Raw genomic sequence first — 21,568 nt, forward strand, 5'->3', positions numbered from 1 at the left:
CCGGGACGTCAGTCCCGCAGGCCGTCCGCAGCCCGGCGCCCCGTTCGGCGACGCCCCGGCGCCCGGCCGGCCCTCAGGGAGGCGGACCCCGCGGCACGCACCTCGCCCGCGGTCGGGCTGGACTGGGCGGTGTCAGCGGAGGCCCTCGCTAGGCGCGTCCGCCGCGCGAGACCCGGGCAGCTGCGGCGCCGACGAGAGCGGCAGCGGGGACGTCCGCCATGGAGACCCGCTACAACCTGAAGAGCCCGGGTGAGCCGGGCTGGGGCGGCGGGCGGGCGGACGGGCGGGGGACCCGGGACTCAGAGCGCGGCGCCTCGGCCCGCTCGTGTCCGCCGGCCCTCGCGGCTGCTCCGGGCTCGCGCTTTACGCGAGGCCGCGGCCGGTCCGGGGGTGCAGGCCGCAGAGCGGGCGGCCGCTGCGGATCCCCCGATGCGCTGGCGCTCCTCCGCTCCTGGCCTCTTCCTCCCGGTGTCTGCGGAGCGAAGCAGGAGACAGCCGAGCCAAGGGCAGGTGCGAAGGCGACGACGGTCCGCACTACTGACCATCCCTGGCCGCATCTGCGTCCTTCGTGTCCCCTCCGCCTCTGCCGACGAACTTTTGTTAGGTGTTTGACTCACATTTGAAATATCCCATTTTTATTGTGGTTGAAATATCCAATTTCAGTATTTGGGGGAGAATTTATAGACGTAGAAAAAAAAAATATGTCCTGTAGCTAAACTAGTTGAGCTGTGCACTTGGGAATTAACCATGATTTGGGGGGGTTGATTGCTACTTTGAATTTCTTTCCTTCAGTTAATGCCCTCAGACAATCCTGGCCTCCAGTTATTTTCTGGTGCACTAAAAACAATGCCAAAAACAAAAAACAAAAAACCCATTATCAGTTGTCATATCTTTTAAGGCAGACGTAGCACAAATTACTGGAGCCTAAAAAATGTACTTTGATAATTTGTCAGGGGGAAAAAACTCCTCCCTGTTAGCTCTGAATAATAAGCCTCAGGGTATTGATGATCATTGAACTAGAACTCTCGTCACCGTTTGTTTTCTTTCCCACACTGCTTCTTAGTTTGGACTTAAGTCTGATATCTTTATGGGAAAGAGTTGGTATTGTGAATCTTTTTAAAAATATATATATATTTTAAATTTTTAGAATATATAAAGGAAAAGCCAGAGAATATTGGCTGAACAGAATGTTGTTAGCTTGAATGCTGATAAGTAAGTGGCCTTAGGGACCAGATGTAGAATTAGTCATTTCTACGGTGTTTGTTTAAAATTTGACCACGCCTGTGTAAGAATTATATGGCTGAATTTTAATGGGACATGTCTCTGTCTTCAGCCCATCACTTAAAACCTGAAGAGTTAAAAAAGGTCAGAGAAAGTAGAAATGCCTGGATTTTACCATTTTGATGCCAGAATGATTAAATTAGTTGGAATTTTGTTGTTGTTGTTTTGAGACAGTTTCTCTGTGTAGCTCTGGCTGTCCTGAAATTCACTCTGTAGACCAAGCTGGCCGAGATCCTCCTGCCCCTGCCTTCCCAGAACTGACATTAAAGGTGTTTGCCACCTAGCTAAATTTGTTGGACTTTTAAAATCAAACTGTGCAGTAAATTGTACAGTACTTAGTCACACCTAGAGCAGCAGAGGTCCTTAGGCAGATGTCCAGAGAATAATGCAGTGTGAAATGTTGTCAGGAAATTGTTCAATCTTTTTTTTTTTTTTAACAACTTCCTTTTATCTATCTTTTTATTTATGTGCATTTTTTTCCCTTGCATGTATGTCTGTGTGAGGATGTAAGATCCCCTGGAACTGGAGTTATAGACAGCTGTAAGCTACCATCTGGGTCAGTTTATAAGGTCTTCTGGAAGAGCTGGCAGTGCTCTTAACTTCTGAGACCTCACTTCAGCCCCAAATTTCTCCTTCTTGATAGGCTATTGTACCCAAGATTATGATAAAATTTAAGCAACTTTAGAAATTTAATACATTTCTAGATGGGTATGGTGATTTGTGCCTTTAATTCCTGCATTTGGGAGGTAGAGGTAGGCAGATCTCTGTGAGATCCAGTCTGATCTACTTAGTAAGTTAATAAATTTTGAAAGTAAGTTGGACTTCGGTTGACTCTTGTATCTGTTTACAAATTCTCTTCTCTAGGTGATGCTATTCTTTAAAAAGCTTTAAACTGTCTTCCCTGTTGATGTAGGTGATTTTGAGTTCGTAGAGAAGGTAGTTTCAATGAACTCTAGAAGTTGCCAAAGTGCCGAGAAGTCTGGTGATAATGCTTGCTTTGTTTTAGTCTCAAATCTTTGTTACTTGTAGATTACTGACTGTGAGAGGAAGTAATCGAAACATCTCATTTCCTGTCTGCTAGTGTTGGGTTATCTCAGAGATAAGGATGGGAAAATCTTGGAGGACACAATACAGACTATGGTTAACCGTTGTGTCCTGCATATGGTAACTTTGTTCCATCGTACCAGAAGCCTGGGAATTATCCTGTTCATCCTGTTGGTATCAACCGAAACTTCACACTAATCAGACTTTCCAGTGAACCCAGACCATATCAACTGGTCTGCATAGAATATGTGATTGAACATTTTTACAGATTTCCCACAGATCGAAAAGGTCTCTGTGAGTTGTAAAAACCAAATTCCTTGGTATCCCAACCTTCTTCAAACTCCTCTATTTCCCTCAGATATCCCATGGATTTATAGCATCCAGGGAGCTGCTGCCCTTCACGTGTTAGGCATCTGGTCTCCCACAGAGACACCTTTCACAGTGGTGCCAAGACAGTCTTCAGTCTTGGTCAGCTCCTTTACCTCTGCCCTGTGGTGAAGGTGTTACTGTGTCATCAAACAGATCCATTAAACAAACACTCACTAGATCTCTTCTCAAATTGACAGTGTTTGAGCAGCAATCATTTAGCAACAGTAAAGCTCAGAGTTAGGTTGGTTAGCTTGCTGGACAGGGCTGCTCAAGACTTAACCCTTGCTTTCCTTGCCAGCTCCTTCCCCTGCCTCTCTTTGGCTCTTTTGCATTTCCTCCTGACCCACTCTCCAGATGGTATGTCTCCATCCCTATCGGATCCTCTGTTTGGAATGCTTTCCACTGAGCCCATCTGAAATTCCTATTACTTCCTAAACTTCTCTAAGGTTCAGCCTTCTCAGCTCCCTTAGGCTAGGTAGTCCTTAACTTATTCATACCTGGTCAGTACTGTCACAGTGTCTTCAATTTTTTTTTCAAGTCTTCTAATTGCTATAAGCTTGTTAAGGCAAGAAGTTATTCTTTTTCTCTCTCCACTTAAACATTTTTCAAATGTGTATTGTTTGTTCATTTTGTTTTAATTATTTTACTTTATTTTTATGTGTAGGAATGTTTTGCCTGAATATGTCTGTGTACTAGTGTGAGCCTGGCGCTCATTAATGTCAGAAAAGGGCATTGGATCTCCTTGAACTGGATTAAGATCCTCCACGTGTTAGGAATCAAACTTGTGTCTTCTAGAAGAGTAGCCAGTGCTCCTAACTGCTGAGCCATCTCTCCAGCCCTTTGTTTTGTTTTGGTCTTATCATTTATTTATTTTGTGTGTGTGTGTGTGTGTGTGTGTGTGTGTCACTGTATAGAGATCAGACGACATCTCGCTGGAGTCAGTTCTCTCCTTTCATCATGTGGACTCAGGTTGTGTCTCGTGTTGTCAGGCTTGGTAGCATGTTGCCTACCTACTGAGCGTCTCTCCGGCCCATCCTTAATTTTTTTTATTTTTATTTTTAAAGTAAATACCTTTGCGGTGTCTTTGTAAACAGAAACAGTAGTTCTTAAACTTTTGCTGACATGTTCATTCTGAGGACAGGACAAGGTGGTTGAGAGTATATATCATTTGCGTTCCCAGGTAAGAATCTCTAGGTCACTGGCTCCTAAAATTCACCTTGTCTTTGCAACTGATAATATTGACATACTGACTTTATAAGATAAATTGATGTTTGGAAGACAATGACCTATTAAACAGCCTCTTTATTTTTATTTGTGGCCCTAAATTTAGTGTAAGTACAGTGAGCTAAGAGTAAATACGGGGCCCATGGAGCCCAAAGTCTTGATCCAGAGACCATGGCCTTCACAAAAGTAAGAGTAGGAATACAGCTGCCTTGTCTTCTCTGACTGATGTTTCCCCCCCAGTCAGAGAAAGAGAAAGGACTTAGGGTTGAAGCAGGAGATGGATGGACCCCCAGGAGGGACAGACTGTTCTAGCCCTAGTACTTTGACATTCTGTAAAGATATTTCTCTGTAGGAACCAGACTAATTTCTGTCTTGGTTGCTTTTCTGTTGCTGTGATAAAATCCTCTGACAGAAGCAACTGCAGGAAGAGGGTTTATTTTTGGCTCACAGTTCACGGTTACAGTCCATTGTAGCGGGGGAGGTGCGGCGGCAGGAGCTTGAGTCGTATTACATCAGAAGTCAAGTGCAGAAAGTAAGGGATGCTTATGCTAGCTTGCTTTCTCCTTTTTTACTTTTTAAATACAGTTTAGAATCCTAGCTTAGGGAATGGTGCCACCCACAGTGGGTGAGTCTTTCCATTTCAATAACCAGATCAAGATAATCTCTCATGGTCATAACCAGCAGCTTTTCTCTCAGGTGATTCCATACCTCATCAAAGTGACAGTTGAAATTGACCATCATAACACTGGGTTTTCAGCCCGACAGCACCTAGAATCACCTCAGAGATAGCCTCTGAGGATTTCCTGTGAGGGGATATATAGATGAAGTTAGTCTTCACTGTGGATGGCACTGTTCATGGTCTGAAGTTGCAGACTGAGATGAAAGCGCAGCATGAGCTGAGTGCTGCCCTCATCTCAGTGTTTCCAACTGACGATGCAGTGTAACCGGCTACCTGTTGTATGCTTTCCCCACCATGAGGAACTGGGAGCGAGGAGAAATCCTTCTCTATTGATTTTGTCAGGGTATTTATTAGTGACAGGAAAAGTACTACAAGAGGACTTCAGTCCTTTCCTTTATAAAAATCATTTGTACTGTCTGGTTTTATGTCAGCTTGACATGAACTAAAGTCATCAGAGCCGTAATTGAGAAAATGCCTCACGAGGATCGGTAGGGCTGCCTGCTTTGCGTTTGGTTGATTTTAAACTACTTGATTTTCTTTCAAGAGCTGGTACCCGACCTTTCTTCGCTCTGTCTACTCTCTGTTCCAGGCTGGCCTCGAACTCAGAGATCCACCAGCCTCTGCCACCTGAGAGCTGGGATTAAAGGCGTGCACCACCACACCTGGCTAGAAGTTTTTATTAGTCTGTGCTGATCACTTGGGAAGTATATCTTAACTGTCTCCACCTTATGGATTTTCTTTTAGCCGTTAAGCGATTGATGAAAGAAGCTGCAGAATTGAAAGATCCAACAGATCATTACCACGCTCAGCCTCTGGAGGTTAGTCTGCCTCTGTCCTCCTCAGGATCGCAGGACTACAGTATTAGGACGGCTTTAGAACTGTTTCCTTTGCTTGAGTACTTAATGATGTGTTTGTTTATTGATCTACTTTCTTCTGTTTCATGAGTGTTCCTTTCATCAGACTCCTTAGACAAAGCTGACTTAGGGACTCTGTAAGAGGGTTTCATATACTAACCTGGTGTTCAGTGCTGAGGGAGGGAGGGTAGTAGACAGAATGGCACACATGGTATAGTAAGAAGACTCCGATCCTTCGGGTCTCTGCAGCTGTCCTGGGCTCTTGTGTTTTCATCTGTGAAAGGAGGATGCTCAGTGGGTATGATCAGATTTCCCTTGTGATAGTGAAGACACACATGCTACAATGTGTAAGAACTTTGCAGTTAGAAAAGGAACTTGGTGACTGTATAATGACATATAGCCAGTCTGATAATATTCCTAATCGGTTATACGCAGGGAAGAATACTTTTTAAAAGTTTGTGATAAGGAACAAAATACCCATGAAAGGAGTTATAGAGACAAAGCTTGGAGCTAAAATGAAAGGATGGACTATCCAGAGACTACCCCACCCGGGGATCCATCCCATAATCAGCCACCAAACCCAGACACTATTGCATATGCCAGAAAGATTTTGCTGAAGGGACCCTGTTATAGCTGTCTCTTGTGAGGCTATGCCAGTGCCTGGCAAACACAGAAGTGGATGCTCACAGTCAGCTATTGGATGGATCACAGGACCCCCAATATAGGAGCTAGAGAAAGTATCCAAGGAGCTAAAGGGGTCTGTAACCCTATAGGTGCAACAACAATATGAACTAACCAGTACCTCCAGAGCTCATATCTCTAGCTGCATAGGTAGCAGAAGATGGCCTAGTCGGCCATCATTGGGAAGAGAGGCCCCTTGGTATTGCAAACTTTATATGCCCCAGTACAGGGGAACACCAGGGCCAAGAAGCAGGTGTGGGTGGGTAGGGGAGCAGGGCATAGGGAGGGTATAGGGAACTTTCAGGATAGCATTTGAAATGTATATAAAGAAAATATCTAATAAAAAAAAATAAATAGAATAAAAAAAATTTGTGAAAATAACTCAAATTTATACTGATGATTTGACTATATTTTCACTAATTAATAGTTTAATTCATCTTTTTTATGAATGTATAATAGGACTCAGACATTTTAAATTATTTAGTTTAAAAAGTTTTTAGCTTTTATAAGACATAAAATTTACATTAAATAATACATTTTACTTGTGACTTTTAAGGCATTTTGAGCACTAGAAACTATTACAGCACTATTAGAAAGCTTTTGATTTTCCTCATTTGACATTTTTAATGTTACTGTTGATTAAAAAAATGATAATACTTTTAAATGTTCTTGATCCTGTGGACTCTTGTTTTTGTTTAGGATAACCTTTTTGAATGGCACTTCACAGTTAGAGGGCCCCCAGATTCCGATTTTGATGGAGGAGTTTACCATGGACGCATAGTACTGCCACCAGAGTACCCCATGAAACCACCAAGCATTATCCTGCTAACAGTAAGAGCTCTTGGCTTTTTACAGTGCTTGCAGGTTAACTTTCCCAGCTGTCTGCAAATGTAGTCTGCTGCTTCATAAAAAATGAAGTAGACTATTATTCTGAGTTTTTCCCTGAGCCTGGGCCATAGACGTGTAATAGTTTTTCCTCAGAATAGTTCTGAGGCAGCTGATGCATCTGTGAAGTACTGGTGATGCCGGTGAGTGCATGTGTGTCGTAGCAGTGGGGTTAGGATTCGGTGAGTGCATGTGTGAGGATGCTGGGCGTGCTGCCGGCACAGGTGGGCCTGTTAATGCCCTCAGTCACACCAGCTTCAGTTTCTGTCCACCTTACTTTGTTTTCCCAAGTCCCCTCAAATTTATGCTGAATGTCTGTCTGACTGGGCTGACAGGAAAATTAAAGAGTCAGGATCCTGTATATAGATAGCTCTTAGGATAGGGCCTGCCACAGAAACCTTAATAAATGTTATTTCTGTTTCTATCTTAGAATTTGTTTGTTTGTTTTATTTTTATGTGAAAGACTATCGATATACTAACTCTTTTGATTGCTAAACTTTTCTTCCCTCACTTATGTTTAATTTTTCTCCTAACTGAAAAATGCAACATACACACATACACACACACACACACACACACACACACATACCACACATACACACCACACACACACATGCACACCCCACACAGACACACACCACACACACATACATCACACACACATGCACTCCTCACACAGACACACACCACACACACATGCACACACACACATACACACACACACACACACACACACACACACACACGAACCCAGAATAACCTTTTCATTGCTTAATTTTTCTCTTTGGTAACTTATCTCATTTAGGCTGTTGCAGTCATGTTTCACGGATGTTTTTTGTTAAAACATGCTTCTCTGAGAACTGCCACGGCTTCTTTGTCTTCACCTTGTTCCATCTAACTTTTATCTGATCTGAGGGGTAGCACTCTGTGAAACAAGGTGTGCATCCAAAGCGCACACTAGCACAGCTTAGCTGTACTTGGGAGGATGCAGACGGCCTTTGTTTTAGAGTCAACTGGCAGGGCTCTGACTAGTGTGTGCCCTTTCCATTGTAGCACATAGGTTAGATATTGTCTTTGAAGTTTAGTTTTTGTTTCTGTCAAATGGCATGTTGTTGTGGCACATACAGACACTTCCTAAAGTTCCTGGCATCTAGAAGCTGCTTAATAAGCACGAGACCTTACTGCTAATTGTTGATATTGGTATAAGGCTCCCACTGACACATTAACTGGGAGAAACAAGCAGCTGAATAAGGGCTGGTATGTGTGGGAGACCTGTGTGCATACATGTGTGAGTGTGTGTGTACACCTGTGTGTATGCATGCATGCATGTATGTGTGCATACATATATCTGTGTGTATGTGTGTCTGTACCTGTGTGTGTATATATGTTTTGTGCATGCATGTGTGCATGTATCTGTATGTGTGTGCACTTCTGTGTGCATGCATGTATCTGTGTGTGCATACATGACATTTGTGTGTGTGTGTGTGTGTGTATGCGCTAGTGCTGAGCAGTGGGCAACAGCTCTTTTCCAGTAGTTAACCAGTGGATCAAGTGGCTTTAGCACACTGGAAAGCAGCCCTGCCCTCCTTAGTGGTCAGTATTGCCTCCTCCTTCACTTCCTTCCCTAAAGTCACTTCCAACTTTGATTCAGCAAATGTTTATGGACCATGACCCCAGGATGTGGGTGAAGCAGGACGGAGTTAGCCTCCTCCTAGCAGAGTGATGGTTCTGACCACGTGCCTGCCTCTCCTCACCTTCTTCCTTAACGTTGTGGTACTTCTCCTGTTCAGGCTTGCAGCTGCTTTTCATGTGTGAGAATTAGCTTCATTGGTCACCTCTGAAAGGAAAGGTGCCAAGAGGCTGAGTCTTTTCCTGATATCAAAAATCACGATCCGTGTTCTTCCTCGATTGTGTTCTCTCTAATTTAGTGGCATCATCCTTCTGAAAAGCCACTCCTGTCTCATGCCACCTCCCCACACCTTTTTCACCAACTAGTCAGGTGACTCTGGCCTTAGGTTTAACCTGTCCTTAATGTGTCTTACCTTTCGGCAAGTCTAGATCTGTAGGAGGCACAGGGCACAGCATCAGTAAATCTCTCTATGCTAACTCTTTAGCACTGTCTCAGAAAGGTACTGATAAACCTTCTACAAACAGCCTTTATTATTTATTCAGCATTTAACATGTATTTTTGAATGTCTATAAGAGGACAAAAAACTACGTCTAAATATTTAAGAAGATAATATTATCTTTAAAATTATTATGCATAAATAAATATAAACTACATTCATGAAAAGGATAAGGCATTAAATGGACTTTTGCAGCTTTAAATTGTGTTCTTTGTTTCTAAGGCTAATGGACGATTTGAAGTAGGCAAGAAGATCTGTTTAAGCATCTCAGGACATCATCCTGAAACCTGGCAGCCTTCATGGAGCAGTGAGTATCAGCGAATACAAGTGCCAGTTACTAGTCAGTTTATAATAGTGAATTACAATACATTTTTGAGATTGACGATGTTTTTGGCTAATATGTGACACCACTGAGAAATTAACAAAAATACTTTTCATGTGTGGGCTTGTATATGACTTTAATAACCTGCTCTGAAACCCTTCAGATCTTTTCCAGAGCTAACCTAATTTCTCTTAAGGTTTTACTTTGTGTGTTTGTGCACCTTTGTGTGCAGATGTGTGTGAGACCAGCAGCTGTTATGGGGTGTCTTAATTCTCTTTATTTTTTGAGGCAAAGTCTCTAATTGAACCTGGAACTTGAACATTTTAAGACTTTGTGGCCAAGCAAGCCCTCCTGACTCTGTGTCCCTAGCATGGGTTGCAGTGTACACTGCTGTGTCTGCCTGTTTTCCTTTCTTATAACATACAGAAAGCATGAGAGTGTTCAAGACCAAGTGTGGGTCCCCGTGCTTGCTCTGCTCCTACCCAGCTCCGTCCACTGAATGGATGTTCACTTTCTGTTTCAGTAAGGACAGCCTTGCTGGCCATCATCGGGTTTATGCCGACTAAAGGAGAGGGGGCCATAGGTTCTCTAGATTACACACCCGAGGAGAGAAGAGCGCTTGCCAAAAAGTAAGTTCCTTGTTAGCGCCGAGTACTATCTGGTCAACAGTGTTAAGTCTCTTTCTCTGCTGTCACCTTGGCTAAGGATCCAGTCTTAGAATTGTAGAAATCCAGTTCTGCAGGTTTCCTTGGAGTGACCAGAATATAAAAATGGATCTCATGATTATTATTAAGGATTAGTCCCAGGGTTCCACCCCATGTGAGGCAGGTACTCTGAGCTGTATCACCAGCCCATCTCTCTCAGTCTTTTAAAAGCAGCTGATGGGCTGACCTGGGTTTGATTCCCAACACTCACATTGTAACTCTAGCCCCATAGGCTCCAACTAACTCCTCCTTCTGGTTTCTGCGGGTACAGGAACACATGAGATGCACAGACATACATACAGATAAAACATCCATACACATAAAAATAATAATAATTAAAAAAAGTGAAAAATTGTATAGAGATTTGTTTTCCTCCAGTTGGGAGCCATGTCTCCTGGAAAGCATTGCTGGCCCTTTGTCCCCTGTTAGCTGGCATCCAGGTAGGACAACCCAGAGCCATTACTTATATATAGCTGCCTGAAAGACCAATTCCTGGGCTCGTAAGTGAATCCACTCTATTTTTGTAGCCACTTATATAGCTTATAGCAGACATTAATAAATGATCTGGGATAAAAGAAAGGTTTTCCTTAAGTAGTGATGTAGTAATACTGCCTTTTCAGGGGGTTTTTCTTTTTGGTGTATTTTCATCTATAGATCATAATAATTCATTAAATTCAAAGTATCATTTCCGTTTGGTAGTACTGAGATAACGGAATCTGTTTTTTGAGACAGGGTCTCATGTGTAGCCCTGGCTGTCCCCTGTTTAGGCCTAGCTGGCCTCAAACTCACAAGTTCTGGAGTAAAGGTGTGTTAACACCTGGCTATAAACTCTATTTTTAATTGGCTTCTTTCCTATTTTACATGTTTCTGATAAGAGATAAAGGAAACTTTTCATAGACTTTGAATAGGCTCATGACCTGTATTCTTGAGGATAGTGTCATACAGTAATAAAGTTTACATAAATATGCTGTCACTGTAGGTCTGAAGCTTATCTTTCTTTAGGTAACTTATTTTTTAAAAATGGAGTCTAAGCTGTTTTTTCTTTTTTCTTTTTTTTTTTACACTCCAGATTTTATTCCCCTCCCGGTCCACCCTCCAGCTGTTCCACATCCCACACCTCCTCCTGCCTCCCTGTCTCCATGAGGATCCCTACCCCCACCCCCCACCTACCCCACCAGACCTCTAAACTCCCTGGGGCCTCCAGTCTCTTGCGGGTTAGGTGCATCTTCTCTGACTGAACGCAGATCCGCCATTCCTCGCTGTATATGTGTTGGGGGCCTCCTATCAGCTGGTGTATGCTGTCTGTTTGGTGGTCCAATGTTTGAGAGATCTCGGGGAATTCAGGTTAATTGAGACTGCTGGTCCTCCTACAGGGTCTCCCTCCTCCTCAGCTTCTTCCTGCTTTCCCCTAATTCAAGCACAGGGGTCAGCAGCTTCTGTCCATTGGTTGGGTGTGCAGATATCTGCATCTGACTCTTTCAGCTGCTTGTTGGGCCTTTCGGAGGGCAGTCATGATAGGTCCCTTTTTGTTATCACTCCATAGCCTCAGTAATAGTGTTAGGCCTTGAGACCTTCCCTTGAGCTGGATCCCACTTTGGGCCTGTCACTAGACCTTCTTTTTTTCAGGCTACTCTCCATTTCTATCCCTGTAATTCTATTAGACAGGAACAGTTATGGGTCAGAGTTGTGACTGTGGTATGGCAACCCCATCCCTCACTTGTCTTTCTGCTGGAGGTGGACTCTATAAGTTCCCACTCCCCACTGTAGGGCATTTCATCTAGGGTCCCTCCCTTTGAGTTCTGAGAGTCTCTCACCTCCCAGGTCTCTGGTGCATTCGGGAGGGACCCCCACTTCCTACCTTCCAAGGTTGCCTGTTTCCATTCTTTCTGCTGGCCCTAAGGGCTCAGTCCTTTTCCCTCACCTCAAAACTAATACTGCCTTAATTGTCTCACAGCCTATATATGAGTATACTATGACATCATTAAGTAGTCTTTTCTTTTAGTCATTTGGTATTTAAGTATCTTTTTTTTTTGAGACTTATTTTTGGTTTATATTTATGGGTGTCTTGTCTGCATATATGTGTATATTTCTGTGCATCGTGTGTGTGTGTGTGTGTGTGTGTGTGTGTGTGTGTGTGTGTGCAGTGCCTGTAAAGGTCCCAAAGGGCTCCCTTCACACTTAAACTACAGATGGTTGTTACCTGCTATGTGGGTTCTGGGAATTGGACACCATCTCTCTAATCCTTATTTGAGTATCTTCATAGAAGGGAATTAGTATTCCGCTGTTTGGTTTATGCTCATTGTACATTGTATCCTACCAGATCGCAAGATTTCTGTTGTGAAGGCTGTGGCTCTGCCATGAAGGATGTCCTGTTGCCATTAAAATCTGGAAGTGGTTCAAGCCAGGCTGACCAAGAAGCCAAAGAACTGGCCAGGCAGATTAGTTTTAAGGTACTGTAAATTCCTAAACAGATCCACTTAAGGAGCCTTTTGTGTTTACTGCTGAATTCTAGCAAAAAGGAAAGTCATGTGTTTCTAGTGAAATGAGATTTTCTGAGTAATGTTTTCTTACTACAAGACATAAGCGACACTGAGCAGAGCAGTTAAAACTAGACTGGCATATACGACTGCACTCGGAGTCAGCTTTGCAGCTCACTGGCTGTGTGCTCACGTGCCAGGCAGTACTTCACCACCACAGCCCTTACCCAGGTTCATCAGAGCCTGGACTTCCTTGTGGGAGTTTGTCAGGCTATGTTAGTTAACACGGATACCACATGTATTATAGCTGCATTTAGATCTATCCCTAGTACTTTCTAAATTCTAGTTCTTTTTAAACAAAGTAACCTCACCTCCAAGATGTTACTGCTGTTAACATTTTGGCAGTTTCCCCTTTCTCCTCTTTTTCTGCATATTTTACCCAAACATAAAATTTATATACTATTCTAATACTTTGAGTATTCACACTCATGTTTCTGTATTCCATTGAACCTGTGTGCTGCTGTCTCCTCTTCTTTCCGTTTCTGCCCTCTGCCTGTTTCTAGGTCCCGTTCTTGGGAGTTTTCCCTTTAGTTTTAGCGTAGTCCCTGGAGGAGGAAGTATAAATCCTGATGCTGCTCCTTCCTTTCCAGGACTCCTATTGTACTTAGATCTTTCCTCTGGAGACCTTAGGCTCAGATGTGTTTAGAATGTCATGATGTTTCAGATGTGAGGAACACATGCAGCTTATGCTGACAGTTACAGTAAATCTGGTCAGCCTGGGACTGTTGGCTATTGCTACAGTCCAGCTAGCCTGACGAGCCTAAACGTTGTCCAAGCTTTAGTTTGTGGAGGTTCTTAGAATTGCAGGTTGGGAATCATTGGCGTTGTTCCATAGTAGGTAGCAGCTCCCTCAGGATGCAGTGTCCAGTGGAGCAGATGCAAACATGCACGGAGCTTAACTGAGAGTGGACAGGAAAGGAGCAATACAAATGGATTCAGGAGAGGGAGTTAGCTGATTGTTAACACAGTTCTTATAACACTGCTCTTGGGTGTATCTTATTTATAGGCCGAAGTCAATTCATCTGGAAAGACTATCGCTGAATCAGACTTAAACCAGTGTTTCTCACTAAATGACTCACAAGACGATTTACCTACAACATTCCAGGGTGCTACAGCAAGCACATCGGTATGGCTCTTATCTTTTAATACACACCACACACACACACACACACACACACACACACCACAACCACATACACATGTATGTGTGCACACACACCACATACTACATACACACCACACTTCACAACCACACATACACACACCACAACCACATACACATGTATGTGAGCACACACACCACTTACTACACACACATCACACTTCACAAACACACACACACACACATATACACACTTTTTTGGATTAAGATAAGATCATAGATCAAATATTGAAAATTATGTTTTTCTTAGTAGTAGGATTTTAGCCCAGCTGCCCCATTAATTACATTATTTTGAACAAATCTTTTGGACTTCAGTTTTTTTGATTTTTGTTGTTGTTGTTATGTGGGGTTAGACAAAATAGTTTCTAGGTTCTGTTTTTATTTCAGAATGCTGTGACTTCTTTTAAAGTCAGTGCTAACATTGTGCTAGCCTAGATAAAACATGCATATTAATAACTCTAATAGATACTAGGCACTGGCGAGAATTCCCTGAGCCACAGTCTTGTGTTGCTTAGATAGGCCTAGTAGTCTAGTGACACATGCTCTCTAAGTGTACATTCAGTCCGGGTTTAGTGAAGTCAGCAGTGTTGCCCCTCAGGCACACTGACTGTCCTGAGCACCCTGCAGTATGCATGCAGCCGGCCGGCAGCTCTGTGGAGAAGCATAGACACAGAGATTAAACTCTGTGCACACAGCCCTGTTGAACTGCTGCCGGTGTGGAGTCAGTGGCCGGGAATTGTTAGATGACAGAGTGAGTGTCTGAGGATAGCTCTGCTCTGACCAATCGCTTCAAAAAGTGGGTCAGCACAGGAAATGGGAGAGACCGATCACAAATAGTACTGGATTGGTGCTAACTAGAGAGGATTGTGAGGGGAAATGACTTAACAAGACGATCTTACTGTTTTGGAGTCCGTTTTGTTATAGCTTATTTGACTGGGAAACCACATCTTCTATCTCCCGCTCTGCTTCATAGAAGATGTTTATTGATTTAGTGAGGGAGTTGTGCACTTGCTACTATGTAAGTGCAGAGCGCAGAGGACAGCTTGCAGGTATCAACTCTCCATCCTGTGGGACGTGGCACTGAACTTAGGGCATCAGGCTTGGCAGCAAGCACCTTTATGCAACTAATCCACTTCACTGGCCTTATAGGACTTCAAAAGTCAGAAAACTGAAAAAGAAAATGTATCTACTATAAAGTGGGACTAAATAGCTTTGAGTTGCTTTCTTTCAGGGAGTAAGATAGATACATCAATATTCTTTAAATCTACCTTGTTACATATTCCAGTTATTTTAGTGATCATTTATTTTGTCATTAATTGTCTATGACTTTGTGCTTTTATAGAGTAAGTGGTCTAGGAAACTACCTGATGATAACTTGTGTTTACCAGTCTTACCAGTTTCCTGGGCCCACCCAGCGACTGAGATTCTAAAAAGCATTCCAGGATGGCCCAGTGGGTAAAGGCATTTGCCACACCAGTCTGACACCCTGAGTTCAGTCCTTGGAACCCATGTAAAGGTGGAAAGGACTGACTTGACAAGTTGTCCTCTTGGCCTCCCCAAGTATGACATGGCACATGCACCCACATATATCATGTGTATGCTCACCCGCAGCAAATAAGTAAACATCTAAGAGCATTCTACTTAAAAGCAAACAAAATTCACTCACTTTTGGTTGTTCTAGTTAGTATGCAAATCTTGCTATATATTGCTAGGCACATATCTATAACTATAATTATTTTAGCCAGTTATACAAAAGGCATCCTAAATATAGAAACCTAAATAAAACATTATATAAGCCCTCTGTGAGGGGGAGGGGGGTATAGTCCTGGGTGTCCTGGAACTTGCTTTGTAAACAGGCTGGCTTCAAACTCATGAAAATCCGCCTGCCTCTGCCTACTGAGTACTGGGATTAAAAGCGTGTGCCACCACTGCCCAATTTAATTAAATATTGGGCATCAATTGATTAATTAATTAATTTTGTACCAGAATCAAACCTAGAGTTTTGTTTGTGCTAGGTTATTCAATTTCTCTTTTAAAGACATGGTTTTGCTATGTTGTCCAAGTTAACCTTGAATTTACCAGTTCTCCTGCTTCAGCCTCCCAAGTGCTGAGATTACGAACATGTTTAAAGGGTTGTTTTCTAAATGTATTAATCATACTAATAAGGAGGCTAAGAATCACTCTAAGTAAGTTCACAACATAGCTTTTGAGTCTAAATCTGATTGCCTTGAAAAGTATATCTTTGTCTTTTTAAATAGACTGTTTCTTACATTTGCAGTTCTTAAAGGAATTTTTTTTCTAAGATTTATTTTTATTTATGTGAGTACACTGTAGATGTCTTCAGACACACCAGAAGAGGGCATTGGATCCCATTACAGATGGTTGTGAGCTATCATGTGGTTGCTGGGATTTGAACTCAGGACCTCTGGGAGAGCAGTCAGTGCCTTAACCGCTGAGCCATCTCTCCAGCCCCCGAAAAGGATATGTTAATAGTAACAATATTAGTAATGATTAACATTTACTGTCATTGTTTATCATAAGCACTTTATGTCATTAATCCATTTAATCCTCACAACTGCTGAATTAGATATTATCTGCATTGTACAGATGAGGGAGCTGAGACTTAGGCTAAATAACTGGCTTAGGAACACACATCTAGTAGGCAAAGCCAGACTAGAAATAATAAAGGCTCATTGTATTGTTAATTTTAGGGGCAGGATAATCTCCCCTCAAACTAAGGAAAAAATAACACACTCAATACAAACTTTGCTATCAGTCAATCTCTTAGACTATAGTGATCTCATCGGCATGTTTTTTCCTTGAGAACCTGTTCCTCCATGGGTATGGTGGCACCGGGACGGGGGATGAGGCAAGAGGCTCACAAGAGGATGCTGAAATTAGACTGTACTGTTTCTTTATTGGCTACTGTAACAAGTTCTCTGGTTGAATGTTGGCTCACTCAGTATGTGGCATGTGATAGCAGGGGGCCTCATATACCATACAACTTTCTGTATCTGTGCTCTTCAATGGACAGACTGTCCCTTGGAGTCTACATTGTACAAGTCTAAGTTTATGCAGCTGATAATTTAGCATTAGTACTATTTTAACCCAAACTCAACAGTAGTTTCTTCATACCTTTGTATTATGGGTTAACCAAATTTAAGAAACTTAAAAGAATCATTTTAAGAAATTTAGATTATCTAAGCTTTTTTCCTATGCTAGGGACCAAACTCAGGGTTTTGTGGATGCTATGAACATGCTCTGCCATCAAGGGACATCCCCACACCTTTGTATTTTGAGATGAAGTAGTCTTATGTAGCCCAGGCTGGCCTTGGTTTCACCATCTTGTCTTCACTCTTTGAGTGCAGCTATTACAGGTGGGATCTCCCACACCCAGTTAAAATGTTGATGTTGAAATGAATGTCAAGGTTCAAGTGGACATTTTGCAAGTAACTGAGATCAACAGTTCCCTCATGTTTAAAGCTGTTGCCAGCACAAAGCTTATAGTTTTAATGATTTGGGTTATTTATTTTAAATGTTTGCATTTCTCTATTGGAAAGTATTTGAAATGTCTTGTATGTAACTCATACTAAGACATTTCATTCCTATTTATTGTTTTAAAGAATAAACATGTTCTAATGGAAAAGCTGTTCTTAGTGAAAGAGTTAAAAGCCATTGATGCAGTCAAGGCAGGTTAAGGAGTCTGTGTGTATGTAGTTTTATGTTTTATGGCTTCCTTGAATGTTCTACTGCTAGTTTTAATATCTCCAGGGCAAACTTGAGATTTTGAAACCTTTGTGTCACATTATGACTGTCCCCTGACTGAGCCAGTCATTGTGGCAACTGGAAGACGCTGTCACTGGGGCCATGGGGCAGCCACGTACACAGTGGAGCACACTGGGGTACTCATGGTCCAGGCGGCTCTCACAGCATAAGGTACTGAGTACTGGGTAAAAGATACTGTAGACTTGGGTTTTAGTTCACTGGACTCTGGAAAAGGGTAAGCTGTGTCTGAAAACAAGCACATTTTACAATACCGATATGAAAAACTTATGGCTTAAAACTATTTCCTTATTGTTGTTGGTGAAGGAGTGTCAGTGTGGTAAGGTAATACTGAAGAATCAGTATCCCTCAGGATCTTCTGAAAGAAGAATCGTGCCCAGATGCTGAGCGGAAACTGCTGTCCCTGTGTCTACCAACTGGAGAGAAACAGCCACACCAGGCCTCTGGCTGCTGGGAAATGGGCTCCTCCACCTCACAGAGCTCAGGATAAGCTGGGTTTCTGGCTTATTCATCAGGATTGCTTCCTAGTCTCCGAATTCAGATGGTTCTAGTTAAATTTGCCTTAGTCATATTTAATACTCTAGGTATTCTCAAACTGTTAACAAGTGCATGAACAACTTTTTTGGGGGCCGATTTCAAACAGATTTTCTTATCATTTCTTAGTATGGCGCCCAGAATCCATCAGGAGCACCCTTGCCACAACCTACCCAGCCAGCTCCTAAGAATACCTCCATGAGCCCTCGGCAGCGCAGAGCCCAGCAACAGAGTCAGAGAAGGCCATCCACTTCCCCCGATGTGCTCCAAGGCCAGCCACCAAGAGCCCACCACACAGAGCACGGCGGGTCCGCCATGCTGATCATCATCCTGACTTTAGCATTGGCGGCTCTTATATTCCGACGAATATATCTGGCCAATGAGTACATATTTGACTTTGAGTTATAATGCTGGTTTGTGACTTAAGAGCTGTGACTCAGTTGCTTCATTAAACATTCTGCATTGGGTATAACCTAAGGATTGTTTACAAAAAGATTATTTTGTATTTACCCTCCATTACTTTTTTATTGTTATAAATTCATTTGCTATAAGTAGACATTCAGGCTGTGGTCCAAAAGTTTGTCCTGCCTAGGTTATGGACTGGAAGCCATAGTTCCTTGTCTTACTGTTTAATCTACGTCACAAACAAGTAACTTATTGTGGTTGCTCACAGCCAAGCTGCTTTTCTATGTAGTCCTTTGCATTTTCAGATAAAAGAAGGTGTTTCCACATTGGAGTATTACTGGGTACTCAGTCTCCCTTGCTGAGTACTGTCTTTAGTTATATAGACCAAGAGGGATGAAGGATGGGGGAGGGGCACTGCTCACTAGCTTCTTGAGAAGTGTCATTTATAGTAGAGACAGGGGAGTGCCCACTCTGTGAACTTTGTATTTGAAACTTTGTGTGGTGAGAATAATTTTATTTTAGACATTCATGAAGATCTTTGTTATATTTTTGTTTTTGGATATTACTTGAAGAGGAAAGACTTTGTAGCCACTTTGGTATGCACCATCTCCAATATGCACACAAATGAAAAGAAAGCGGGCTTTCATAACCTGTCTCAAGGAAGGAAGGGTCCAAGCCAGAAGTTGTTTTATTTTTCTTTTACAAGTAGGTAAGGAGATCTTAAAGTTTGAGTCTTTACTTTCATTTGTACATGGTTTGAATTATATGCCCAGCTCATAATCACTATAGCTTTTCATTATTCCAGAAATATGCTTAGTATTCAGATTTTAATAGAAAAACTCAGGGCCCAAATAACAGTGATAGATTAACCACAACAAACCTTTACTTAGAATTGTTCACTAGTCAAGGCCTAAGAAAAATTTCATGAAAAGTCTATCTTTGCCTTGGCGCCAGCAAGTCCCCCCATGCTGACGCGTGTAGCTCTGTCATCTCAGTGACTAGTGAGACTGCTTAGGACAACGTCGTCGTCAGCATGCTCCCTCAGCAACCTTGAGGGCACTGTCGAGGGCCCCACATTGCCCATTTGACTGGAAAATATAGGCAGTCCCCAGCTTTTAAATATATCATGCTCTCAAAGCCCATTTAGAAGTTTTTGTTTTGTTTTTGTTTTTAAGGACAACTGAATATAAATGGTGTTTGGGTTCTAGCTCAGTCCACAACGGTCAGTTCATATGTCTTTTAAGTATATGTGGGAGGGGAGTTGTAAAGTCCTCATGGTGTTTTAACTAAATATAATTATGGGCAAGAAAAAAACAGCTCACAAAATCATTCTAAAGGTGAGCTTAATTTTCACTCCTGTCATGTGATGTTGTGGTCTGTTACCACTGAAGATAATTTTCATTTGTATTTGGTAGTCAGGTTTTGTTGTTACTGTTGTTATCCCAACACCTAAAGTTTTAAAAGGCACTGAGTGCTAGACGATAATCTCCCAGTTTAATAGAGTAGATTTTATAGTTATTTAAGGATTGTTTATTGATGAGGTTGGTAAAATCTAGAAAGGCCAAGGACTTTGTGAAGACTTCATGTAAGGAAGACTATAGGTTACCATTTTAAAAATAATGTTCTTGCTTTGAAAAAGTATATTTTGAGGTCTTAGTTTATAATATGAGAAACTTGGGGTCCATGATCTAGTAAGAAGTCAGTAAGCCAATGGGAAGCCTGGGTGGCCTTCCCACTTAGGAGAAGAACCCTGATGGTGTGCCCCAGGCCGAGATGGCTTGTGTGCTAGAGCAGTCCTCCCCAAGTCAGGCCCGGCTAGCCTTGGGGCTCTGCCATCTTGCTGTGTCCACATGGACCCCTGTGCCAGGTGGCGAGGGTTGTTCCAAGATCTTATCCACCCCCTCACTTTTGCTAACTGGCTACCTCCTTACGTGTGTTGGTATTTTTTAGCACCTGATACACATATCAAAGTGGTACATTTTGCTTTTACCCCTGATATGCTATTTAAAAATTGTCCTCCAACCCCCACCTTGGAGCTAGTGAGCTCCTAGAAAGGGCCTCTGTTGTCAGAGCCTCAGGTTAACTCCCTAGATCCAGTATAAGGCACAAACCAGGGAGAAACTGGTAGGTAGTCTTCAATCCTTGTTTCCCCAGTTCTCAGAGTTCAGAACTCAAGGCTTCTTCACTGATCAGCATAGCACATGAGTACACATCAAATTAGTTCAAATAGCATGCTTGAAAAAAATCTGCCTGTTTTGCTTGTAGCAGTCTGGCCCATGAGCCAACCGAACCTTCTGTACGTGGGTGGGGCTTTGATGTAGCACTTTACATTTCCCTGCTGCTGCTGTTGTTTATTCTACTGAAATAAATGCTTTCACCAAGCTGCTTGGTGAATTTAAAAACTAAGTTATTTACTGGTGTTACTATGAAAATGGCAACTTTCCCTATTTCAGAGAATAAGATCTCTGCTTATTCAGCTTCGGTTTATGAAGAAACACTGTGGTATCTTGAGATTGCTCACTTTTATAGCCCAGAATTTCCAACCTCACATACCTGTTCTGACAAGGCCTTAGGATGACGTGCAAAGCAGCCTACATCACTCTATGGCCTGCGAGTATGTATGTATCAAGCGTATCGTAGTGACCCTCAGAGTGACTCCCTGAGGCCGTGTGAACAAATGTCTATTCACCTCAAACAGGGCATTACCCACAGTCCAAGAACCAGTTCACCCAAGGCTATGGCAGTGGACCAGTGAGCTTATTGGGGTTACTTACAACAGGAGCATGAGTGAATTGAAGGTGGTATCATCCGGGGAAAAGCCTACCTCAGCCTGGGCGATGACCAATGACTCAGGGAACAGCAGCTCTGCTGCATGACTGACAGGCAGCTCAGCCTATTAGAGTCTCTCCCTGAGTGGGTGGTGCTTCTTTGGGATGCGGCTTGTGAAACTTGTTTTGGGAGCTTCCTTACCCTTGCAG

At 42.6% G+C, this 21,568-nt stretch overlaps 1 protein-coding gene across 2 annotated transcripts; it reads left to right on the forward strand.

Moving 5' to 3' along the window:
• The first annotated feature begins 12 nt into the window (after positions 1–12).
• Positions 13–21,000, forward strand: Ube2j1 (ubiquitin-conjugating enzyme E2J 1). 2 transcript variants are annotated; one of them, NM_019586.4, is made up of 8 exons: positions 13–249; positions 5,342–5,415; positions 6,832–6,963; positions 9,366–9,450; positions 9,989–10,094; positions 12,490–12,619; positions 13,713–13,832; positions 18,315–21,000. In NM_019586.4, exons 1-8 carry the CDS (start codon positions 219–221, stop codon positions 18,591–18,593), a joined length of 957 nt encoding a protein of 318 aa, NP_062532.2. In that variant the 5' UTR covers positions 13–218; the 3' UTR covers positions 18,594–21,000. The 2 variants fall into 2 exon arrangements, with proteins under 2 accessions (NP_062532.2, NP_001342423.1); NM_001355494.1 differs by lacking the exon at positions 13,713–13,832.
• Positions 21,001–21,568: the final 568 nt, after the last annotated feature.

This window comes from Mus musculus, chromosome 4 (genome assembly GCF_000001635.26).
Source record: "Mus musculus strain C57BL/6J chromosome 4, GRCm38.p6 C57BL/6J".
NCBI lineage: Eukaryota > Metazoa > Chordata > Mammalia > Rodentia > Muridae > Mus > Mus musculus.

Excerpts from the sequence above, each read along its gene's own strand:
- Ube2j1 (NM_019586.4), top strand. The coding sequence starts at position 219 with ATGGAGACCCGCTACAACCTGAAGAGCCCGG. Across the intron at positions 5,416-6,831 it reads ACCACGCTCAGCCTCTGGAG|GATAACCTTTTTGAATGGCA; the intron begins GTTAGTCTGCCT and ends GTTTTTGTTTAG. Across the intron at positions 13,833-18,314 it reads GTGCTACAGCAAGCACATCG|TATGGCGCCCAGAATCCATC; the intron begins GTATGGCTCTTA and ends ATCATTTCTTAG.